This window comes from Sarcophilus harrisii, chromosome 1, assembly GCF_902635505.1.
Source record: "Sarcophilus harrisii chromosome 1, mSarHar1.11, whole genome shotgun sequence".
In the NCBI taxonomy this organism is placed as follows: domain Eukaryota; kingdom Metazoa; phylum Chordata; class Mammalia; order Dasyuromorphia; family Dasyuridae; genus Sarcophilus; species Sarcophilus harrisii.
The window spans coordinates 114,208,313-114,235,854 of record NC_045426.1 but is presented as its reverse complement, the minus strand read 5'-3'; the positions used below and the strand labels follow the sequence as shown (position 1 = coordinate 114,235,854).

General features: G+C 32.3%; 1 protein-coding gene across 10 annotated transcripts in view; it reads right to left on the bottom strand.

The window, feature by feature from the left end:
* The window catches only part of PTPRD (protein tyrosine phosphatase receptor type D), a 1,049,942-nt gene that overhangs the window by 180,340 nt on the left and 842,060 nt on the right, over positions 1-27,542 (bottom strand). For 9 of the 10 annotated variants that reach the window (XM_031947812.1, XM_031947874.1, XM_031947929.1 and 6 more), the window contains 4 exons: positions 26,580-26,849; positions 24,791-25,372; positions 17,011-17,144; positions 13,530-13,674 (listed from right to left, as the gene is read on the bottom strand). In XM_031947812.1, the coding sequence (XP_031803672.1) occupies positions 13,530-13,674; positions 17,011-17,144; positions 24,791-25,372; positions 26,580-26,849 (1,131 nt within the window). Of the gene's footprint in view, positions 1-4,685; positions 4,804-7,091; positions 7,119-8,931; positions 9,126-10,047; positions 10,354-13,529; positions 13,675-17,010; positions 17,145-24,790; positions 25,373-26,579; positions 26,850-27,542 lie in introns of all 10 variants that reach the window. The other variant, XM_031947762.1, reaches the window with a different exon arrangement.

Sequence of the window (27,542 nt, the reverse complement as noted above, 5' to 3'; positions counted from 1 at the left end):
TATATTTCTTTCCCCTGCCCAATATGATGCTACTCTTACTTCTAGGAAGACAGTGGTGTTCCATGTCTTGTTAATAATATTAAAAATAAGGAACCCCAAAGATGATCAGAAATAATTTGTGTCATTGAAGAATTACACGACAAGAGAGAAAAGATGGTCTAATTATGTAGCTAAATTAAGAAATGACATGTGGATAGCCAGGATAGCTGCCTGACCCCAGGCATATACATATACTAAATAGATATACAAATTAATTTTTGGATAATTTACTGATAATTTACAAATTCACTGATAATAAATTATAATTGCATATCACCTACATATCACCTATACCTTGTGAGATTACAAACCACACTTTAAGAATCTGGGCTCTAAAGTAAACTTTTAGGAGGATGCGGCAAAAACATTATACAGAACAGAAAACTATGGATAGATTGCAAGTTCCATCATATTCATCATTCATCATTCAACCTGCATATGTTTATACCCATCATTCATATATACATATATATATATATGTATATATGAATATATATATATTTATACAGAGAGAGAGAGAGAGAGTGGGTAGATGCATGTATGTATGCATATATAATACATACATATAGGTGTCACACATATTTGCCTATAAATGTAGATATATCTGAATATATATATGTATATATACACCTACATAAGCCTGTATATATTCATATTACACCATTTTAAATATATTGATAATTTTTTTAATCTTCCTAGTTTATTTTTTCTTCTTAAAAATTTCTAGGAGGGAATAGAGGAAGGATTCAAGAGGAAATTGAGGCAATGTAAAAACAGAAGACATTAAAATTTTATTTAAAGAAAGAAACATACATGTAATATGATATGGAAAAAATATATGCTAGCTATACTTTTCTGTGTTAATACTGAGGCTTTCTCTTTTTTTTCCTGAGATGGGAGAATTATTGCTTTACTAAAGTAAAAGTTTGGTATTTAAAAAAAAAAAGCTGGTCCTAACCCATTGATTCTCAGCCACTAGGCTGGGGGTATTATCTTCTGCCACTACTGCCAATTCTGCTACTGCCATTCCCCTCCATGACAGGTGCTTCATTCACAGCCAAGAACATGGAACAGAAATTGAACAGGAGGTAGTAAGAAGCACCACTAACAGATATGGGAGGGGTTTCAATGGTGTGATAGCTACAGGGACAAGCCCAAACATCTTTCAGGTTCACATGAAAGAGGCTTTGAGATTTTTCTATGAATTAAAGTAGATTTAGGCCTTTTTTTTTTTTTTTTTTTTTTTTTTTTTTTTTTTTTTTTTTTAGCTAAGGAAGCTGAAGAAATTGAACCAGAGTCAGAAAAAGAATAGAAACATGAAAGAAAAGAAGGGTATCATAATGCTCACTATTAAAGTTACTTTTTTTTCTTCAAAACTAGACTTTATTACTTTTAGTTGGTATATCAGAAGTTGAACTCTCTCTAATCTGGATTATGATATAGCTATTATCCTTCATTTTCATCCTCCTGGTAATTAATCAATAGTAACACCTGCCATTTACATTTTGTTTTAAAATTTATAAAGCATTTTTCTAAAAATGAGGGAGGTGGTACATCTAAAATGGTTTCCATTTTATTAGAAGAGAAAAACGAAGTTCAAAAAAGGATAAATAACCTGACCACAGCCACACAGCTACTAAAGTTTCTGAACAAGGGTACGTGAAAATCTACATAATTTTTGACTTCACATCTTTCATCATACAATAGGGACAGAATAGAGTTAATCATGATACATTTTCAGAGACTTAATCAGTAGGGGAAGTTTTCCTTCACCTTCCTTTATAAGTTAAATCTGTTTCCCAGTTAGGACTGGGCAGACTCAAGTGTCAGTCTGCTCTATGAATATTTTGACCCTAATTTGGGAGAATAAACCCTTTCCCTTTAAAAGTGCAGGGCATATATTAGCTTTCTCAATTTTTCATTCCCTATTTTATGCTCTGATTGACCTATCACAACCTTTCATTTCCAGAGCCATTTAAGACTGTAACCTAAAATTATGATTCTCAAAATACCCAAATCATATAACTGGTCCTTTCAATTAGAAGTTAGAGAATTTTGAGACAGAATGAAGGGACTAAAGTGATGATCAATCTAACAATTTTCATTTTACAAGTAGAGAAACTGAAACCCAGAAAGATTCTGCCAACTTCAAGCCAAAAAAAAAAAAAAAAAAAAAAAAGAAAGAAAGAAAGAAAGAAAAAAGAAAAGAAAAGAAATCTAATATAGCAACTGACAAAAAAGTGTTGCGGCTACACACAAAGGAAATTTCCCATTAAAAATAGATTGATTTATATCCCACATAGTAGAACAATAAAAAACAGTGAGTATGGTAATCATAGAAAGACCAGAAGACAAAGGAAGGAACCATAAAGAGACAATTTGCTCAGGAGAAACCATTCAAAAAGTTGACTTAAAACTCTATCCCCTAGCTATAAAATATCAGGTTAAATTAAAAATCTCCTCTCTTATTTCAAAGATATCATCAATTTTATAAGCATCTATTAACATATATATCAAAAATTACTATCCCATCATTTGACATTTTGATAATAAAAGAAAACCCCATGAGAAGTACTGACTTTGGCCTGTATGCTGTTAAAAAAACAAAAACAAAACAAAAAAACACCTTTTTAACTGAGGTTGTTATAAGCTCACATATCTTTACTATAATTTTGGTAATGCTTCATAATGCATATGGTGCTATGATTTTTAATTTGTTATTTCAGTCTTTTTTAATTTTTTTTCCTAATTTGGGGTTTTCTTAGGAAAGATACTAGAGTGATTTGCCATTTTCTTTTCTAGAATTTTACAGATAACAAAACTGAGGCAAATAGTTTTTAGTGGTTTTCCCAAAGTCATATAGTTAGTAAATGGCACACTTCTCTTCCACCCTTAGAGAGAAAAAAATCAGATCATCAACTTATTCCACTAACTGTGAGGGAATACCACGACTCTATCACTGACTTGGCAGGGAAGGAAGAAACACTACATTTCTTGCTTTTGTAGTGATTCTAATTATAGATTGATTTTTATTCCTCTGGCTTAAGGAGCAGGACCATCTTAAGAAAACAAAGAGCTAGATGGTTGAACTGAAAGCTCTCTCTGTCTTCACACTTGAGCCACTATAGATTAAAAGCTGGAAACATTCCTCTTTTGAAATTCTGAATGAATTTTACCCATTAAAGATGTTCTGAAGCTCTAAATAAATTGCTATATGATGAATGAATACTGAAAGGAGTGACACTGAAACTAGATGATGCAAGAAAAATCACTCGGGCTATTTTTCTAATATGTGCTGTCGATGTAGTAAATCCTTTAGATTTGCCCTACTTATTTGAGCCACATCTTATTGATATGCCAGAGCACAACTGTTTCTTTGTACCAAAGTTCAGTCATAAGTGAATTATTAGGATAAAGTTATAAACTCAGGGAAATGAGAATTTATGCTGAAACTATGATTGTTACTTTTGCATTTGTGAATTTGATTGCCAGGGGTCAGACCTGGGTAATCTGTTCTCACCTGCTGGCTAGCTCCTCAATCAGTAAGCCAATAAGCATTTATTTAGTACCTTCTGTGTGCAGAGCACTGGATTTAGCCTCAAAGGGAAGGAGATAACATTATGCATGTCTCTGGGGAAAAACAAAATTGAATCAGCTTTCATAAATCTATATAAACCCTAGATTATAGATTTGTAATCTGATAATTCATTACCATAGTTTTCCTTTCTTTATATCTTATTTCCAGGTAAGTCCTCAAAAGATTTTATTTAAAATTAATTTTTTCTTTAAACTAATTTATATACTAAGTGTATGATCTGGATTTTTATCTAAATGTATCTAGAATGCTTTTTTTCTTTTTTCTTTTTTTTTTTGCATTTTGCAACCAGGACTGTCATTCAATTTGGTATCTGATGGACAATTTTTATTTGTCTGGCACTGACTTGTGCTTTCTCTTTGTTCATGATGCAAGGAATCCTACAAAAAACAATACCGCTACAACAAAACAAAATAGAATGCTTTTGTGCCTAGGTGAGCTCTATACCTATCTATTGTGAGTGTCATATCAGAGTTATAATGGGTACCAAGATACCTACTCTAGGAATCTTATTTTTATTCTCCTTTTAGCTGCATATGTCTTGGGTAATTCTAGGTTTCTCAGAATTCCTACTAAGTGGTAGTCAGGGGATTGAGGAGGGGATAGGGTGGAGAAGAAAAACTTAAATGAATCAATTAAGCTTCAGATCAACAGATCCACTTAAAAGGATTGCCTGGATTGTGGGAGAGCAGAAATCATTAAAATAGCCTGGCTAGAAAGATTATTATAATATGAATCAGAGGGGCAGCATGGAAGAATGGAAAGAAGATTAGAATTGGCATCAGGAAGGGCTGAAATTCAGTCTCATATCAGATACTCACTACCACCCTTCTCCTTCCTCCTCAATAGGACATATAACATGAAAGGGTTGGTATAGATGGTCTCTGAGATCCCCTTCCTGCTCTCAAGCTATGATAAATTTGACTCTGCACACTATTCTCCTTGTCCCAGTGAGCCTGGGTTATCCAAAGCTGACCATGATTCAGAAGGTCATACTGAAGAATATTTTCCAGTCTCTCTCAGGGCATGTGAATTCAGAGCAAAGCATTACCTGCACCAGTGGTAGACACCAGTTTGGGCTTGCTGCGAGCTCCATCTCCTTTGGTTGTATAGGCTGTTACCGTAAGAGAATAGGCAGTTTCTGGTTGCAGTCCAGAAATGATCATGTCCTGAAATGACATAAGAGAACCAGAGATTCCATCAGGACCCATATCTCCACTGAGAGATCCTAGAACCAACCATTTGATTACTCAGCACATGCTTTAGAATCATCTGCATGAAAAGCATTAGGGTGGGGGAGTGCCTGAAGATCCTCTTACAAATTACTGTTATGAGTTTGGCTTTCATCTGTGCTCATGGCAAGGTGGTTTTCCATGTGATTAAGATACAATTCAATTCAAAAAAACACTTATTAAGCATCAACTGTGTGAAAAACATTGTACTAGGTGCTGCAGCTATTAGGATAAAAAGAGAAATGAGGAGCTTTCAAGAAATGTATGTTGCAGATTGGATTGAAGGAGGTTATTACATGAATACAAGGCCAAAAGATTTTAGCACCATGTCAACACTTTGCTAGTATTCATGATCTTACCAGCTACTTTTTCTAGACTACAAGTTTCATGATATCCCATTGGAATGCCAATAACACATAAGTCAGTGACTTCATCACCTAGTCTATATTTTACTACTTTATTCAGATTCTCCTTAATGTAACTCACTTCATCCATATTGCTGACCTTTTAGATATTATGATCTTAGAGTGGTTCCTTTTCCTTCAGTCTACTTTCACTCTCCTTTTTACTTCCTCTTCCCACTTTGCAAATATAAACATTCACCAAAATTGACTTCTCAGTCTGCTGCTCATCTCTCTGCATATTCTCTTCCCTAATGGCCTTTCAATCACATAACTTTAATCATCAATTATCTTGTTTGTAGCTATCAAGCCACAACCTCTCAAAGTTTTGTTGGCAATCTCCAACTACTGGTAGAATCCTTGCACTCAGACATTCTTCTATAATCTCCAATTCAACTGACCTTAACCCATCTTCTCATCTAAACTGATTGACATTTTCTTTTGTATCCAAATACAAAAAAAAAAAAAAAAAAAAAAAAAAAAAGAGTATCTTTGCATATTACTCTCTCTTTATCCTTACTGCTGAACATCTAATCAATTGTCAACTCCTATCAAACCTTCCCTCACAATGTCTCTCTAAATTGCACCTTCTTTTCAATTCTTATTGTCCCAATTTTGGTTAAAACACTCATCAACATATACATGGATTGTCCTCAATAAAATCCTTATAACTGATCCTCAGCTACAGAATTTCAGTCCCTACTCCTGTCTAACTTTAGTTTAATCTAGCCTACATGTTATTACCAGATCAATCTTCTTAAAACACTTTCCCAAAAGTCCAATATTTTTTCAATAACTGTCATTGGTTATATCCCACTGGACATATTAACATTTTTTACTCTGAAAAACAAGGTATACCACAATACTGTTGCCAGATCCCTTTATCAACTTCCCAGCATGGAAGTTGGGTCAAACTGATATATCCACTATGTCCCTAACCTTGCTTTGCATACTTCCTACTGCATGACTTTTCTCATATTCACCTCATCTACTTTTCTTTCTCATATTACATATTATAAGCCTTCTATGAAGTTTTACTCTACCATAAAGTCTTCCTATAAAACCTGAGCCCATTTTCTTTAAACTCATACCCCCAATTATTTATTAAGCAAACATGAGCTATCATATAATAGCTCTTCATGCTGGTATCTTGTATAATTATTAAGTTCTGTTTTAACTTTGCATGTGTTCATGTATTTTACTCTCAACTAGAACTCTTAAGGCGCTAATAGGCTTAGGCTTTCTAGATTTTTTTATGCTATATAGATACTAGCACATAGTCTTGCTCATGATAAATCAAACATTTTATTGATTGGTTTTAAAAAATAGCTTTGTTCAATCAATGACCAAGAATTTGATTCATTTAGCTACAATCTGTGTTGGCAACATAAAGAATTGGCAATATAGATAATAGTGAATTTGTGCTTTTCTTAAACAAGTCCATAGAGTATTATGCTATGAAGTGAACACAATAGATCACAAAGAGGCAATTTTAAACAGTGATTTTCCCCACTTCTCAATGCCTCCATTAAAAGCACAACTTCTCTGATTAGATTGCAAGGCAAAGTTAGTAGCAGCCATCAAAACAAATGCCTATAGGAGTCCATAACATTCCTTTTGAGATTCTCAGCACCATGCCAGATTCACATAGTAAAAGCCAAATTTTTTAAAAGTGCCACAAAGTGAGGACAACTTCAATAATCTGTTAGTACATGCATCTGTGCAAACGATAAAAATATTTTATAAAGAAATGATAGAGAGGCTATAAAAATCCACACAAACATATACAGTCTGTTTTCATCAAGCCAGTTGACAGTTACTCACATGTTCAGTAGTATCATCAAATTCCCACTGATTGAGAGTAAAGAAGATTGGAAAAACAAAACAAAAACAAAATGAAGAGAAAATTGCAGCCTCAATGAGGCAATTTTGCCCTGTATATACATATGATATGTACATTTATATATAGTTTATATATACGAATATTAGATAGATGCATAGTTTAATATCTAAGAAGTACGTTCAAATACATTTTTACTTTCAAATGTGGAGCAAAAAAATAATTTTTTCTCCCTCATTTAAAGAGACAGGTGGATTACAATACTATAATTACTGAAAGTAGGTAATATTTTCTCATATATATTGCATTGTAATAAACCAATGTGGCATAATGAAAAGCTAATTTGTCTATCAATGTATTATGATGTGATATTCAGTTTGTGTTTAGTTATAGTCTATACAACTTACTTCACATCATTTATTTAAATAAATGTTTCATTAAATCTAACAATGCCCAAAAATCTTTAGGATAATTAATGAAGTTTTAATATAATTACTCTTTGATAATCATGTTTCCCCTTAAAAAATAAATGATGGTCTTGTTTTATTTATTATTTATTAAAGAGGTCAGCAAACTCTGGCCCTTGAGACAAATTCAGCCTACCACTTATATAGTTTGTATCATTCTTAGTTCATGAGGGGCACAGTCCTGGATCATACTGTGAGGATATTCTGTTTTCCCAAAAGCATACATTAAATGTTTATATATAAAACAAAAAAATGGACCTTTCAAAGAATGAGTAGGAAATCATGCATTATGTTGATAAAAACTAAATGCATAACAATCACTTTTATATTAGAATATTATACTCATATTTGTATTTTAAAGCAAACAAGTAAGATATTGAAGTAACTTCTAATAGTCTTCTTACTCAATAGGAGTAAATTGTTCACATTGGGGAGGCATTTAGTATATTAAAACCTCAGTGTGTATTCACTTTTAGAGACCACAGGAGTATTTATTGCAATGCTATTTTTACTTACGAGATGGTACTCTATTGACCTCCAAGGATTAAAAAAGCTTTCCAAATAGCCCAATGACTCACAAAGAGTCTATTTCTCAATGGGAAAATCTGGCTTGACTCACAGGAAACTCTTCATCTCTTCAAAGAAAATCCAATGACTTGTTTTTATGTTTATCACTATCATGAATTCAGTTCTGAATCTATTCATTTTACTAGTCAGTAAAGAAAAATGACTTGTGCTTCAATAGAAGAAGCAACAGTTTTGCAAGTCAAGTCATCTCAGATACATTTAGATTTATGGAGAACATCTTCATGAATCCTTCATGTAATGTACACTACATCTTGAAAGCCTCTACTTTCCCCTCAAATTTGATTAATTTTGTAACTCACTCATATTTTTTTAAACAATTAAAACTGGAAACCAAAATAAATCTATAAAAATTTTGAAGTAATGGCTCATGCAATTAGATTGAGAGCTAGAAGGTACCTTTAAAGCCATCTAATCCAATCCCCTCAATTTACATTTGAGGAAACTGGTCCAGAGAGGTGAAAGGGATTTGCCCAATGTCTCATAATATTTGACACAGCTCAAATTCAAATTCAGATCTTTTAGTATTTCTTAAGAAAATATCAATAAACATTTTACCAGAAATAAGCACCATAGTGTAAAAACCTAAGCCTAATTTCTGTTGATTTAAATGATTAATTTTTAGTGGTGTAAGTGGTTAGAAAAATTTATGAAATTATAATGAAGATAATATTTAGAAGTTGTCTATTTTTGTTTCTGGGCTGAGATGATCAATTACTGATTGCATCTACGAACTTATGAGGAAAAAATATTTTTAATATTAGAGGATTACCTGTGCATCAGCCAGCATGACATCCTTCAGCATGGGCTGACCCTTGGGCTCACCATTTTCCATCCTCACATAGTGCACTTGGTATCCTCTTATCTGGCCATGCTGTTTATTGGGCACAGGTGAGCGCCATGACACTTTAACAGATGTTGAGTTGACAGCCTCTACCTCGACTTTGCGAGGAGGACCACTAGGAACTGGAACAACATCATTGGATAAAAGAAAATTATAGGCACTTGTCCCACCCAGTCAGAGCTCTTTCTTTACTTAGGAAAAAAAAATGGGCAGACCCACTAAGTTTTCTTTGAGGAATACAAATGGCTTCAAACAATGAAAATGCTCAACCAATCTGCTCTACCTTTCAGAGAAAAGATCAAAAAACATGACTGATGCAAAAAAATGGAAGAAAAAAGAGTATCAGAGAAATAGAAAAACATGTAAAAATGTACAAAAGCCAAGGAGGATGCTTTGAAATTCAAAGCATTAAAGTACAAAGAGATATTATATTGAAATAATAATAAAAACTGGTTGTTTGTTGTTGTGGGATATTTCTAAAGGTTTCTGTTTCACAGTAGAACAAAAAAGATGCTTGCTTATATGGCCCATCTTCTTTTATTTTTTTTCTCATACTGAAGGCATTCCATATAGCACATACCAAAAAAAAAAAAAAAAAGTAAAGCATCAGTGTCTCTAAAAGATGCAAGCCAAAATAAATATTTATTTTATATATGAACATATATATATGACATCCAGCAACAAGAAGATAAAAAGATATATTTGAAAAGTTAAAGTCAAGAGAGAAGTGATTTCAGAAAAATAAAAAAGTCAAGAAAATTGCAGAAGATTTGTAAAAGAAAAGACAAAGAAAGAGGCTATATTGCAAGAAGGAGTAGCAAATTGTTCTCTTTGGGGAGAAGCAAAATTACTTGGTATTTTGAAATAAAAGATGACCGAGCTGTCGGAAAAGACGTGTCTTGGGCAAAAACACTGAAGTAATAGCGATGTTGTTAAAAAAAGATGAGCAGGATAAAAAAAGGGGTGTATATTGTTAGCCTATACAAAGACAGCAGACTGAGTGCATGTCAGGAAAGTGCAACTGATGTAGCGAAGGCAACATACCATCTTCATCGGTCCGAATCAATACAGATAAGCTCTCAGGGCCAGGTCCAACATCAGTATGGGCTGTCACAGAGATCCGGTATTCAGTCCACTTTTCCAACTGTTCCAAAAGGTACTGGGTAGTGTCTGAAGGTATTCCCACAATTTCATGAGGTTTGTCATCTTCCCCATCCATTGCTGTATACTTGATGGAGTATTCAGTGATAATGCCATTCTGTTTTTCCACTGGTGGAGGTTGCCAACTTACCAAAATGCTAGTGGAGCTGGGGCTCGTGCAACTAATGTCTTGAGGAGGAGCTGATGGCTCTTATTTTTGGTAGTGATTTAAAAGGAGCGTTTGAGTGAAAGGATAGGAGTGGTTGGGGGAAGAGGGAGTTAAAATAATAAACAAAAGAAAAAATAAAACAAAAATAAATAGCTAAAACACAAGGGCAAATAAATGAAAATAAAATTCACAAACTTAAAAAAAAGAAAAGTTTAGACAAAATATGGGCACCTTGGCTTATTAGCATGAACAAACTGAAAATGAATAAATCAACTGAAATATATTTTAAATGGATGAGGGGGAAATATATGGAAATGGAACCTCACAATATAAAGCCTAAAACAGAATTACCTACCTGTGATTGAAATTCTTCTTCTAAAAATATTCTCAACTTTCCCTCTTCCCAACTTCAAGTTGACTATCTTTCCTTAAAATGGCTGCAATTAGTGCAAGTTAAATTGTTTTGAAGCCTGATTATACTTTGGACCTTTTAGTCCAAATTGATGCTTTATACTTATATAATTTGTGGAGAATGTTTTCCTTTGCTCTCTTTTTCTATTTTTTTTTTAATTTATTGAAGAAACTTGCAATAACTGCTTAATAACTCCTTCCTGTCAATCTACTTTAGAAATGAAAAAGAAAACAAAAAAGCCTGAACAAACATAAAAAGGGCCACTTCTGAGCTCTCTGAACAACTGAATCTGCCTGAATTGAATCAACTACAAATAATGTTTAAATGAAAATTTTTATTCAAACATTGATTGTAGCCAAGTGTACAATAAGCATGCAGAATCAATAGAAGATGAAAAAGCTTAGTCAAAGGTTTACCTACCCTGGAAAATGACAGGCTTCATGATTCTGACTGTTACTTGTACTTACCCCTATGTCAGCTTTCAGTTTTATATTTATGTATATTTATTTTTTTTAACTCCTCTTGAGACACCTTTGCTAGTGAAGAAGGTCCCACCAGCAAATTTTGGTAAAAATCATTTATAATCAACCTAGTGTGTCTTACAACATTTCAATAAAACAATGATTAAAAAAATTTTTTTTAAATAAACCACCTGATAAACCATGGCTCACCTATAAAATTTGTTGCACTTAGCAAATCATTACTAAAAATATGCTATAGGGTATGGGAGGAGTAGAAAATCAAATTATATATCTGTTCATCGCCCAATGAAAAACAAAATTATTAGCATATACTTAAATATACTTCATCAAATAAGCGCAAAAAGAACAGCTCTACTTTTTAAAAAAGGGAGTTCAAATAACAGCACTTAAGAAGGAAGGTACTTTTTATTTTTGAGGATGAGGTTGTTAGAGGTGATATTCCTGCCTTAAGGGCAAAGAACAAGTAAACTCCAGCAGTTGTAAAGGAAGTAAGTGGGAAATTAAGGATGTTGTCATTTGATTTTCCTATTTTGACCATGATATTGTGTAAGCTTCTAATTTCCCCTATATTGAGTCTTTGGATCTTTATTAAGCATTCATATCCTAATTTTTATAGTAGGATAGCTGTTAACATGAAATTTGGAATAAAATAGAAATACAAGTACCCAGATCTCATCCATCATTTTTTAAAGACTAGAAACTTAAAAAGAGTTTATATGTGTTCTCAAAGAGAGGTGTTCCATATACTGTTAATACAGTTCAGTCTGAAAATTTTAGAATAAAGTTTGTAGATTCTCTAGAATTATCTTTTTAGTAAATTTTACATTTCTCTATGTCTCTTAAGTTGTCCAGTTAAATCAGGATTCATTTCTAATCTTTTAATAAAACAACACACTTTTCACATTATATGGTTTCTTCTAGACTTCCTATGCTTTTTTTCATGAAGAAATTTTTCAGTAGCATTTCAAACATAAAAAAGGTGGGCAACATCTTTGATGTTTCTTTAAAACAATTCTTCAGTCCTCAATGTGTAACATAAGAGGTTTCTAACTATGAAAAACTGTCATATTGGAGCACATAGCACTTACTCTTATTAAATATATGACAAAAAATCCCTATCTTCCTACTGTAATTATCTTTTAGCATGACTGAAATTTAAGGGACAGACGCCCCCCCAGGAGATTTTGTTTTTACTTCTTGTTTTAAAGAAGAGCAAATAGTTTTAACACAATAATATTCAATGGATTAAACTATATTATTACCAGACTATTCATATGATTATGTTTTGAGTGAAAAAAACAAGTGATTCCACTGAGAAGGCCTGAAATATTTCTGGTAAACATGGAAAATGGTGGAAGCCTTATTCAGACAAGAGCCCACTTTTTATATATTAAGTACTATTTTTACTAAGAGACTCCTTGAATTGGATCAGTATTATTCACTTCACAAAATTAAAGAAAAGCCCATTTGTAATACATATATTCTGCTTATGTGATAATGTATAAAATGGCTATATAAGAACACCAATTTATTTCAGATAGGTCAACTTTCCCATAAGCCTCTTGCAATTAAAAGGAAAGAAATTTTAAATTTAATTATTTCATTGCTGAGAAAATCTTATTTTCATTGATTACACTGAACCAACTGTAAAACTAGATAGATAGATTGATTGATTTTGGAATAACGATTCTAAATGTGATACTATCTTGAAAACAACTATGAAAGCAAATTTCACCTAAGGAAAAAGAAATTAAGAATTATGGATCTAGAATAAATACTGATTATATTATATAGTTCAATTACAGACTTTATGATAATGTTTCAAATTCCAATACATGTGTCATAGGCAAAATTAATCCCAAAGTAGAATAGAATTTCTTCACATATATGTGAAATATGTATTTATTAAGTTAAAACTTCATCTGTGAGTGAAAACTATAAAAATGCTCTCAGTAGCTAGTCTTAGCTCATTATACCCAGAAGTTTGCTCTGTGTCAACCTTTTAAAATGTTACTATTTTACTAAGTCAAAATTTGACAAATTAAAAGACCTCTTGACCTTTTCTAACATATTCCCCCAAATGTGGGGCTTTTGTACTGATTTCCTCGAAAGGCTTTTCCTTTAGGAAACACAGGAATTAGAGAAATGTGGTCCATTATCACAGAGAAAGGCTCAGAACACCACAGAGATAGTTAATTTAATTTTGTTAGTTCCTTCCTAACCCACAATCATCAACCATGTTGTTTTTGTTTTTTCTTTTTTTTTCTCCTTAAAGACCATCACTTTGGTACAAAGACAAAAAGAAGCAAAGAGAGACACCTACTTGACTGCATGGTTCTGGCTGAGATTTCAGCTGTGGAGGCACCCAGGCCTTGAGGAGAGCGGGCAGCAAGACGGAAATAGTATAAACTGTTGGGTTTCAGCCCTTGTAGACGGTAAGATGTTGAAGGCTCAATGGTAATCCGTTGCTGCAGAAAAGCAATAACAGAACTTGTATGCCTTCATTAAGATTCAAATAAGTGTATTTCAGCACATTTCTTGGGGCAGTGGCTTACTTGAGAACAAGGCTGATAATCTCATCAAAAATCCCAAAGTGTATGACAAAGCATATGGTATTGGAAATATGATACAGAAGCTTTGAAAGGCAAGGACTAACATAACCAAGACAGGTAGGAAAAGACAGCAACAGTGTCTGTTCAAATGAACCAATAGAAGGTAACAATGTTTCTTCTCCTAAGAAGCAAGGCATAGGATTCTGTTCTGTCTTCAGATGTCCATATAATGACTCTGAATGACCACTGCAGGAGTTAAGACATGTTAATGAAAATGTAAAGACTTCAAAACTGCCTTAGATATTTTTCATATTGGGAAACTGAGTTTAATTGCTAGGATGGTATACAAATTACATTAAGCTTTGTACACTATTTCAATAATCAAAATAATATCTATTAAATCACCTAAGAATAACTACATTGACCTTATAATAAATTATAGTTTTGGGAGAATGGGATAATTCAGTCTAAAATAAGCTGATCTTAGTAATATCCTTTCTTTTTTCATTCCCTAACTTTAGAGTTAAGTAAGTCATTAAAAGAATATATATATATATATATATATATATCACAGAGAGACTGTTAGAGACAGAGAAACATGTAGGTATTTTATGTTGTCAAAATTTTTTGATTTTTCCTTTAAAATGAATATGTTCTCAATAATGAAAAGCAAACTTCAGATGACAAAGATATTTGTCCTCAATCACAGAATTATGGTCAGATATTGGTACGAAAATTTAGGAAGGACATTGACCAAAAAAAAAAAAAAGAAAGGAAAAAAGTGAAGATGATGATTGGCCTATAAATCATACCACATTAGGAGAAACTGAGTGCTATCTGGAGATGTTGAGCTTGTAGAGGAAAAGATAAAGGAGAAAAAGCATAGTATTTTCTAATATTTGGAGAATTTTCGCATGGACAAGGGACTCAACATTTTCTTATTCACCCCAAATGGTAGAACTAGAAACATTTTTGCATGAGGTATGTATGGAGGATGGAAAGTTGGGAAGGGATTTATATGGGAAATTGAAGAAAGATATTTTGGTTCAACTTCCTGACAATTAACATTGTCCAAAAATGCTTTGATCTGCATCAAGAAATAATGTATTTCTCATCACTAGATATTTCCAGAAACTGCATGAACATTTATCAGGAAATGTTATATAGAGTTTTCCTGTTCAGGTCTAGCATAAACCATAAGACTTTTGAATTCCCTTATAAATCTAAGATTCTACAATTCTGTGAGCTAAGCAACAGATTAACCAGCAGTACTCCTTATCTGAGATATGAAAGTTCAAATAAGTTTCCAAAGTTGTTTGGGGCAAGGCATAGGAAGAAGACTTGAGCTGAATAATAAAAACAAAAAATCAAAGAACAAAGAATTACGAAATAAATTTGTATGGTTTTGTAATTGTGAACACAAGTAGCAAATGAATTTACCAAGGGGAAAATTGAGAGAACTTCAGAATAAATGGAAGATTTGTGCTGAAAGAGGAGAAGCTGAAGGAGAAGGAGAAACAGCAATTTGAGAAGAACAAGTTGATGAAACACGTTAAGACAAGGTTAGATAAGATGATAAAAGATAAGAGGTTAATAAAACCAGGTGACACTTGCTAATAAGGTGAAAAGTTTTAGATATTAGAAGAGTGAGCGGAGACTCTCAAAAGCAGTTTATCATAGATTTCTAGGAAGGCTATAGACAAAAAAATTACAAAGGACTAAGTATCTTATTTGCAGGAAGTATGGAGAAATCAAGAATTTGATGGTGACTTGAGCAAAGTGTACACTGATTGCATTTTTGCTGTAGCTAAATGACTCTTATTGGAACTCAAAATGAGGGTTTTCCTTCCTGGAAAAGAAGACTAAGGGAGGGACTCTAAGAACTATCTTTACTTTCCAGGTTATGAAGAATAATGGAATATTCCTTCAAAAAATAAAATAAAAGACCTTCACTGTGAACTGTGAACAAAGAGGAAAGAGCATCTGAAAATCCCAGGATAATCCTAACCTGTGCCAGGCAGCTGGAGATTAGAAGAACCTGAGATAAGGAAGAAAGGGAAATGGACAGAATTCTGTTTAAAATGAGTGCCATGATTACAAAATTATGAAAGTCAGCAATAACTCAATTTGAAAAAAATGAAAAGGAATAAAGAAAAAACTGATTCAACTCAACAATATTGGAAACATTTTCTTTTTAAAGAAAATAATCAAAATTTCTTGATAACATAAAATATCTACACATCTATATGAAGAAATTCTCAGAGTGACAACACTAGAGTTATAATTTGTATACCTTTTTAGCAATCAAACACAGTTTCCAGGAGTTAAGCTACTTCAGACTTTGAAGTATCTCCTTTTGCAGACAGAGATGAAAGTTCATTCAAGGCACCTCAGGAAGTGCTTATTAACTACTCACTCCATGTGTAATTCCAGGTCATTTTAGAATAATGAGATAAGTGAATACAAATATCAAAGGGTTTAGAGCAAGAGTTCACAATCAATTTTTTTGTGTGTCCCAGACCTCTTTAAGCATCTGGTGAAGTCTATAGATCCCCTCTCAGAATAATGTTTTCCAATGAAATACAGTGTTACCAAAGAAAATAATTGTATTGAAATATAATTCTCCAAATATTTTTTAAAGTAAATTTTATTTTAGGCAAATATCAAGGATGGGAATTCTAGTCTAAAATTCAAAAAGAAACCTAGAGGTATTCAACATTTTTATTTTACAGATAAGGAAACTGATGTTCCCAAAGAGAAATGATTTGACAGAAATCACAAGTTAATATGTGGCATTACTGAGACTCAAATAATGTCTTTAATTCCATATCCAGTTCTCTTTCACCTAAATCACAATACAACTAACCTCCACAGATATAATAAGTAGATTTTACAAAGGAGCTTGAAAGATTCATTATGTCTACCAAGGATTCTCTAAAGCAGAGGTTCTTAGCTGAGGTCTATAAATAATTTTCCTTAATATTATGATGACTGTATGTCAACATAATTTATTTCCTTTTTAATATTATGTTTTATTTTGGGCATTTAAAAATATGCTAAGAGAGAATCCATGCACTTCATCAGACTTCCAAAGGAATACATGACATATAAGAACTCCTACACTATAGTTTCCATGATGGACAGGTATTTTTATCCTATAGTTATCTGACACAATAGGTCATTGTAATAAATATCAAAAACCAAAGTGTTTATCTTTGGACACACTCATGAAAAAAGTCCTCAATTACTTACCTCTTCTCCATGGTCCCCATCATTGTAAACCAGCTCATAACTAGCAATGGTGTCAGAGCGTGGAGGTGTCCAAGAAAGCAAAATGCTGGTTTCAGATTCAGGTTCTGCTTTGAAGTTTAGTGGCTGGCCTGGTACTAAACAGAGGAAAACAGAAGAATGGAAGAAGTAATTCATTATTACTCTTACTGAATCATACAAGCTCAGAAGTAAAAGAGAACTAAGAATTCATCTGGTTTAAATAAGGCCCATTGATGGAGCTGGGTTGACATAGATATGGAGCTAGAATAGACTCTATTATCACTCACCAATGTACATTAGTGACAATACCTTCTACTACTTTACAGCTTTTAGCTTTTCAAGTACTTCTAAATTTATTGTCAAAGTTGAATTCAAGACCCATCCTAGGGCATAAATTAATCAGTCACTTGATGCAGAATTACTGTTCCAGTTATGGTGAAGTTAAATATAATTCTACAAATAGGTCTTACTGTGGTATAGGCAATGATACTAAGGAATATAGTCAATCATTTAACATTTATTAAGAGGCTACAAAGTGCCAGGACCTAGGTTAAGCTCTAGGGATACAAAAAAAAAAAAAAAAAAAGGAAAAGACACTCCTTGCCTTCCAGGAATTTATAATCTAATGGGGATATCAGAATATAAGAAGAGTATAGACAGCTATCACCTTTAATCACAATCAGAAACATCTTTTTTTTACATCTTAATATTAAAGACATTTCTTCTTCATCTATTACTTGCAAATATGAAAATATTTCCAAATCCTGTTGTAAGCTTTGTACACTATTTCAATAATCAAAATAATATCTATTAAATCACCTAAGAATAACTACATTGACCTTATAATAAATTATAGTTTTGGGAGAATGGGATAATTCAGTCTAAAATAAGCTGATCTTAGTAATATCCTTTCTTTTTTCATTCCCTAAGCAATTTTAAAATACTTAAAATATAAACATAATAGAATTATTTTAAATGCCATTGTCTATTTAATTATGCAAGAGAGGAGTAGAATTAGATACCTCCCAGATTATGGACCTTCACTTGAACACAATTAATAATTTCATTTATATTTAATTAAGTAGATCAAAGGAATGGTAGAGATAGCTCATCTGGGTTCAAATATCTATGCAGATGACATTAGTCCTTCTTTTCTGAGCTCAATCATATGAAAAACAAATGTCAAGTGGACATCAGCACCCTCAGGTCCCCATGGGCCTCTCAAACTTAACAGGTACAAAACAGAATGTGTTATCATTTCCCTAAATCTTCCCTTATTCTTAATTTCCCTAGATTTGTTGGGAAAATCATCATGCTTCCTATTACTCAGGAAGTTATGGTTCCAGTTGGAACTTGGTTTAGTTCCAAGGACTTGGTTTAGTCCAAGCAGCTCAAGATCATCCTCAGATGCTTGTTCTTTCTCCAATCCATATCTAATTACTTGCCAAGGCTTTTCAATTCTACAACCATAACATCTCTCATATCTATTCATTCTATATACATGATCACAACTCTAGCTCCAACTTATTAACCTCTTGCCTGGATAACTGTAATAAATTCCTAGTTGGTTTTTCTAGCCCAAGATTCTTATTTCTTATGTCCTCTACATAGTTTCACAATTAATATTTCTGAAGCACAAATTTAATCTTGTAATTCCTCTGCTCAAAAGCTCCAATGGCTTCCTATTGACACTAGAATAAAAATACAAACTTCTTTTCTTAGTATTTAAAGTCTTTCCCAATCTGACTTTAACCTTTTTGCATGACAGGACTTTCCTTATTGCACTCATGTTCTAGCCAAAATGACTTACTTACACTTTGCCAACATTCCATCTTCTATTTCTGGGTCTTTGCATAAGTTGTCCTCTATGATGAGAACATTCTCTCTCCCTCACTTCTACAAAGTGGAAGCCCCAGCTTCCTTCCAGAATTAAGTCTAGAAGTTTTAAGTCAAGTTTTACTTTTTATAAAACCTTTGTTGTACCTTTCCTCACCATCCTTCATCCCACCATTTGATAGCATTGGTCCTCAACTCTGCAGGATTTACATTGTTCAGCTTATATTTTCTGTTTACTCTGTACATATCCTCTCTAGCATTCCCATTACCTCTTCTATCACTAGTCATACAGGAACTCTTTCAAAGTAAGGGGTATTTTTATTTATTTATTTTTATTCCTGGCACAAGTACCTTTGTAGTACAGAACTTGGTAATCACTAAAGATTTTTTAAATTAAATTGAATGTAATAGTTTTTAAGGTTTGCAAAGGCCTTTTTTTGGCAAAATGTTGGAAAGCTGGTAGTTACTACAAGTATTATTCCTTATTTGCAAATAATAAAACTGATAGATCAAGGGTTTTAACATGAATGCAAAATCTGAAAAAAAAAAAAAAAAAAAGAGACAGGATTCAAGGCCCTTTTGTCTGAACTTAACTCCAACATACTTACTTATCTATTGTGGTGTCTTCAGTCTTTAATAGGACTCCTGTACAATATTATTCTCATTTAGTGCTTTTCATTTAATCTTACATCAGCCTTAAAATAATATTCAGTTGAAAAAAGCAAATCTTAAACTCTTCAAAGACTTTGTTTGAACTGTGTGTGGGAATAAGCAATTCTAACCATTAAGTCAGTTTCTGATTCAAATAATTACGTGTTTTTTCCCCACTATATGAATATTAAAATATATTTTTAATTGGTTTGGACACGTTTCCTAGTGCCCTCAAGCCCAATTGAATAATTTGTGAAACTGCTAAGTTTTTCAATTTAAAAAAATCACCCTATCATTAAGCAACAAATACCATCTAAGTTTTTGGTAAAAATATAAAATAAGAAAAACACAGTTTAGTGTTTGAATCTCAAGAATGAAATAATTTTTATGTAGTTGATAATTTTTTTTGAGTAAGATTTATAATGATCAAGATCATGAATTACAAGTGAGTGGTGCCTTAGAATTTGTCCAGTCACCTCCATTTTACAAGCAAGGAAACTGAGAAAGATCAGAATCCCCTACATTATTATTCAGATGCTTTTCATTAGCAACATATTAGAAACAGATCAAATGGCAAAGGCAACTTCCAATTTAATCTTGATCATTTAAATTATTTTTCTATGAATACATGTACACACATACATACTAAAATGTTCTTCTCTTAAAAAAAAGACTGTGACTGAAAAGGCATGTAATAATGATTTCTAGGAATCCCTCTCTTGTGCCATCACTTTAGATTAATTCATTTCAAAGATATATACCATGTACATATATATATATATATATATATATATATATATTGTTTAAATGTTTAAGCTTAAGGCCAACAAGAATGCCTAATTTATATTTCCAATTTCCTACACCATCTTTTTCTTCTTTTTTTTGAATTATAGACTTTAAAATTCTCATTAATTTGATGCCTGAGGAAAGTATTTTTTGAATAGGGTATCTATATATTTGGAAAATCTGCCCAGTGGGCGACCTAACTTAATCATTCAGCCAGACAGAAGGAGATAAAAGGATATAAAACATCAAGGAAGGAGAATGGAGGGAAAAACATAAACAAGCTAGGAAGTAGAAAAGCAAAAGGGAATATAATTTGTTCCAGAAAGAAAAGTGCATAGGAGCAAATAGAAAGGTATCACTAAAAGTCTAATATTTGGAGAGCTATAAAATTGTGACCAAGAGTCACACATTCTGTGCATAAACCCTCCTGGGGACTCACCTATATATTTATAAACAATTTTGGAACACAAAGTTTTGCAAGGGTGAATGCTGAAAACTATCTTTGCATGTATTTTTAAAATAGAAAAGCTATTATTTTAAAAAAAATGTTCTTTAGTATAATTTTATCTTCCATTATATATATATGGAAGAAAATAAAATCTCTTTTCTCAAAATTTTTAAATTATTTTGCCTTGTTTTTTTAATTTTGCTCAAATGGCACTTTGTGTTACATTTTAATTATATCTCTCTCAATTCCGGGAAAGCACCCCAGACTCTGTTTAGTGCCTGCCCCCCCTCCAGCCTCACCCCTATTCTGTGTATCAGACTGTAGGATTCTTAAGGGGAGAGATCCCATAATTTTCATCTCAGCAAAAAAAAAAAAAATTGTCTTGTGTTTAATAAATTTTTGTTGAATTGAATGGATGACATGTAATAAAAACTGTAACACACTAAATCTAAATATAATATAGCAGTCAATGTGTCATAGGCATCTTACTAAAAAGTTGTTTTCAAGATAAACCTTGTTGGATAAATATTCACCTTCTCATGTTAATAGAAAATTAAATAGCTGTGTGAAAATAACTAGGAAATCTAATTACTTTTTAATTATTTATATTGTTTCTGTTTCACTCTTGATCTATCTTGGAAACAAAATAACAAAACAGTATCAATTTCTTATCCTGAAGCCCTGACAAAATTATTCCTCTGCTTTCTCCCCACCCTACCCCCTCCATTCCCCAATGTATTGCTAGAGTTCAGTACAGTGATCTGAACACATTAAGCTATTGAAAAATTCTCACTGACGCAAACTGAATTTTTTCCCTCATTGAGAGTACTTCCTAAGATCCTCAATTTACCACCATCTCTCACTTTTATAATAATTAAACAGTACATTAGATATAGAGTATATAAAGTTAGATTAAACTCATATTCCTTGTAAAGAGTAAATTAAAATATTGATGGCTAGATTAGTTTGATAGTAGCTTTAACTGAAGTTTTCATATGCAGGTGGATTCCCCCTAAAGTCATCTATTTGCTTTTAAACCATTTTACTAGACCATTTACTTTAATGACACTTTAAACCAGATCTTCCTTATTATTTGTGCCTTTGCACTCTATGAACATTGTGTACCATACTAATATTTTTTCTTTTTAAATTCAGTATTTAGTTTTTTATTACAAAGATTAATCCTTTCCTAATATTCATCCAGAGGGTAAAAATACTCAGGCTTCCTGGAAAGGGAGATTTCAATTAAAGATGGCTTATCCCAAGGAGTCTTTTTGCCACATTCAAATCAAATGCATGCGTAACTGATATTTAAAAAGAAAAAAAAAAAAAAGGCAAAAAAGACAAAGAAAATCTCAGAAACAGCTGTGAAATGAATGAGATTTATTTTTAAATTCTCAAACATTTTTCTTCCCAATGATCATAACACTTTTACAAAAGCAAAGGCTTCTGAGGACACAGACTTTCCAGGTTTATACCATCATGGTACAAAGTAGTATTCATCATAGTTCAACTGAACTCTGTGCCAAATATTGTGGCTACAGAGATAATTATATTATGTGTATATTTTAATGCCCCATAAGGGAATATTTACTTCTACCCTCGCCTTACAAATTGCCTATTATTTATTTTCATTTTATTTTACCCTGGAGTCTTTCAACCTCATCTATGCTTTTTTTTTGCATGTATTTGTAATTTATATCTAGCTGGGAGGTCACTTTTTTTTTTTCTCAAACAACATACATATCTAATTTCACATGCAGAATCTTCCCCATGCTGAACATGAATATCAAGAACAGAATATCAAGGAGACCAGAGGGGCATCTCATTTTTTAAGAGTTGAAACCAAGCAGAGCAGCAGATACAGAGTCCAGGTTCTGACCTCTAGAAAGAAAAATATTATAAGGAGTTTGGTACTCCACTGTCCAGCCCTCTAATCAGAGGAAAAGGGAGTCTGAGGAAGGTAGTATTAGTCAAAGATTGAGTTAACAGCATGGTGATATGATTAAAAGTGACAAGCTTAACCTGGGAGGAATATCTTGTTTCCTTTATAACCCTCCTATCAAGTGTAGGGCTTCATATGTCTCCTCTCTAATTGCTACAACTTTATTGGCCAAAAAAACCTCAAAAATGATGTTTATATTTATCTCCAAAGGGGGTGGGAAGTTAAGGTAAAAAAAAATCACCCACAAGAAAAACCATTATCTTCATGTCATTTTCCCCACTGATATAAGTAAAAAGTTATCATATATAAGATATTTTACTTCTTTATTAGCTGCATAAGAAGGATATTGAAGCAGAAGGAAATTTAAGGAAAGCCTAGAAAGCCAATGAAATCTGGGAAACGCGAAAAGAGATTGATATTTGGATAAAATTTAGGGAATATACTTTCCCAAAGAAAGTACACAATGCAATATGCTGAATATTCTGTTTCTAGTATCAGGCCATGCAGGGAAAACAAAATTGGTTCTATGGAAAGTATATAGTTAATGCATGAAGAAGAAAAATATAAGGAATAAGTATCTACTTTAGTAATAAAATTATGACAATACTAATAAAAGCAAAAAAGCAGAATAATAGGTATTAGAAATAAGGCTGCGAAAAACAAATTTCAACTCAAAAATGCTATGAATATATCAAATTCAAAATAATTGAGTAATCATGTATATGAATACTACATTCAAACATCATTAAAGAGCAATAGATAAAAGTTAAATTATATGTGTGGATATCACAATATTAGCAAGATTAGGCCCTTATCTTAAACTTCCATAAGGGAATTAAGCTCTGATTCTCTCTAACCTAAGATATAAAAGAGTAACAATATGTTTTAGTGGAAAAACTGTTAACTCCAGGAGCATTGACTTCAAACCTTGCATCAAACACTGTGACTTTTGGTACTTATTTAATCTCTTGAGTCTTAGTTTCCTTATCTTTTGCAAAACTGGATTAATACTAACTAGTATCTTTTTTAGAGGATATCTTAGATTCAAATGAGATAATACATATAAAAGATTATATAAATGTCTTAATTATTGAAACATATTAATTTTTTCATTTTAATATTCATTATAAACCTTGTGAATTCCTGGCATTTATTTTAGAGATTCTGATAGTTGAATAAGTATTAATCCCTGTTTGAATATCCTATAAGAGATCTAATATTGAGAGAAAATCTAACGTACATGTTAATTATTTTATTTGAATTATCCAAATTTTGTCCTTGTATAATTACAAGTTACTTGAAATATTCCTTCATTTTCACATTTATTCTTTCATTCACTCATTTATTTTTTAAACATAGAGCAAGGCACTGTGGGAAATATATTAAAAAAAAAAAAAAAGACACAATCCTCACATACAACTTGCTATATTCCATTATCTCCAGCCTTCAAATAAGAGCCATTACACTTTTTACATACTTATTACATTATTATAATTTTTATATTATTGGGTATAATTTTAAGAATATATGCATTGCTTTCATAAAAAGATAAATATAATATTCATTTGTTTGAACCATGATTCTATATTCTCCAAGACTATGTGGTTGAAAATACCATTCATAAAATCATTTAATGTCTTTTTGTAAAGATCTATAATATAAATCCTTCCTTCAATTTAGTTCCAGGAAAATAAATTTTCTAAAACCAAATCTGTATGCTTCCTCTTGTCAAAACGTAAAAGTTGTAACACCATAAACTTATCTTTTTGTCTTAAGTGCTAAGAAATGTAGGATTAGATGTGTTTTCCAGGTTTTAAAAATATCTAAATTACCTTGTCTCAAGTCCTGCTCCTTTTAGACAGATTACTATATTTAAATGTCTTGATATAATGAAGAAAATCATTTGAAAATTCAGGGAAAATGCAAATAATGAAATGTGAGCCCAAACTATAATCCAAAAGTAGAATATCTCCCAGAAAGTTATAAACAAATAAAAAAAAAAAAATTCCTGGTCTTGTGAATATCTGCTCCTAATAAAATGAAAAGAAAGATGGAGAAAGAGAGAGAACATTTCTGACAGCACACTCTTGGCTTACCTCCTGTCTGAGTGATGACTTGAATATCACTTGAAAGGGGACCATCTCCAATTGAGGTAAAAGCCAAGACCTTCACAGAGTATGTTTTCTGTGGCACTAAATTCCCAATGGTAGTTATCTGACTATCAGCAACATTGTGCTTCATCCAATTGTTGACATGTTGAGAAGGGTCCATTGTATAATAAACTCTATAGCCTTGGATCTGTCCATTGGGCTCCTCGGGTTCTTTCCATTGAACCAAAATGGTGGTTGAACTCAACATTCGAGCCTGTACATCACGAGGGGCACTGGAAGGTGCTTGCTCTGAGGTCTGAGTTAAGACAGGCTCGCTGGGTGGACCTCGCCCAATGTTATTGACAGCTACCACCCGAAATTCATAATCAGAGTAGGGGCTTAGGCCAGCCACACTGTAACGAGTTGTTGCTACTCCATCGATTTCTTTATAAGCTTCCTCAGAATTTTTAGGTTTGTGCTGGATAATATAATAAGAAACTGGTTCAGGATTCCCTGAGTCCCATGTCAAGGTAATGCTTGTTGCTGTGCTCTCTGTTACTACAGGAGTCCCAGGAGGCTTAGGCAAGGCTTTTAAAAAAAAAATCAAAATAAGAAATAAAATTAATTGGCAGAAAATTCCCATCACTAGCTTGATATTAGAATATTATTTGGAATCTATTTAAGTTATTTTCATTGGAACAAAAAAAGAGTTAAAGATGAAATGGTGAGATCAGAGGTGAACATGAACATAAAATATAACAGCTGTCAGGAATTATAGATATCAGATAATCTAAATTCATTCTACAGATGAAGAAACTAAAGTCCATATGGTTAAAGAGACTGAGGCACATTACATACTGGTAATAAATAATAGATCAATAACTCAAATTCACAGATAATGATGATGCTCCTGATACTGACAGGTAGAATTCCAAAAATGCTTCTAAATTCTAAAATTATAAGCATATCATTATTAAACACTCAATATTGTTGCATCTAATACATTCATTTCTGCATAAAATGATCATACTATTTTAATATCCTATAACTAAATTATTATAGAGGTTCCAATTATATCTTTGCTTTTATGAAATTGTTGACCATTATTATGATTTATTTGATGCTGAGACCTGGGTTGAGAATATAACACCCAATTTTATCTTTATCTTTATCTTTCTAGAAAAAATACTTTTAAATTACTTTATAATGTAGTTTACAGGAAAAAAATTGTCAAGACATAGAAACTGCCTGCAATTAGTTTAACACACACACATCAGGAAGACAGAAGCATCAGTTGCACTGAAAAGCACTTTCATAGATAATGAATAAAAACAAATTATCCCTCCCTCAATAATAACAGAAAGCATTTAGGATTAATTAAAGATTATGCTCCTTACTTGTCAATCTGATAACATCTCAAAGGAGAAATAATATAGAAAAATTGTTATTTGGGATTTTTATTTTAAATGACTTTAAATAATCTTATTCCATGTTGATTCGGTTCTCTTCCCTCATTTTCTTTCCCTGAAGGACAGCTATAATATCAAACTATTGGCATATCAAAAGATTTTTTTAATTATAGGTATATATATGATATATATAAATATATATATATATATATTATATATATAAATTATGTATATATGATTTAATTATATTTGAGTTGTAAATAAATGACAAGGGCAATTATTTGGTGGGAAATACCAAAGTTAATTTTTTTTAAAGTGCCTTCTCAAGTTGACTAATGAAATCTAGAATGCAAACACAAAGCATAAACATTTGGCATTTAACATACCTTTGACTGTGATCTGTGCTATTGCTTCAATGACACCCAGGGTTGACATAGCGACACAAGTGTAATTTGCTGACTGCCTTACATCATTTAGTTCTAGGACATTTCGTCCTATTGGCATGTCATCTTCAGGTGTCAGATCTTCTGCCCCTAGCATCCATTTAACATATGGCATTGGTGACCCCACAGCAACACAGGTGATGTTAACGCTCCCGCCTGGCATGATTTCATGATTAGTGGGTGGGATAGAGAATCTAGGTGGGACACGGCGAACTGGAACAAAACACACAAAAAGATAATAAGGTACAAAAGAAGACAAGAAAGAGAGTTTATTAAACACATGACATGCACTGTACAGACACAATTAAACAATTTAAACATATTTTGATTTTCAAGAAACAAACCAAAAAAAAAGTATATATAAATATATAATACAGACCATACAAGTATGGTATCTGCACACATAAAAAAAAAAATAAAATTTATGTTTACTTGTTGATATCTTAGACACATTCATACAAAAGTCGATTCAGACTTACTAGGGCCCCACGTGACTAACTACATACTAACACAAACACCATGCATAAGATAAACACAGAAACATATACATGCATGCATATATTTATATGCATGCATGTATATGCAAAGAAGGAAACTGGAGGGTCAACAGCATGCTTGAGTTGAGTACCAAAACCAACTTCAATGCTGCGTACTTCCAGCTGATGTGAATAAATGTGCTGGACCACATTGTCACATCATAGCCCTGGAACACATCACCTACAGTACACTGAAAGTGCAATTTGATTTGCTTTCAGACTCAAAGTGGATGCAGCCTCAAGACCTCACACTAACACTGAAATGGACATAGAAAAAAAAAAAAAAAAATATATATATATATATATATATATATATATATATATTCACTGGAGAAGAAAACAAGACAAAACCAGTAAGGATACTGGATTT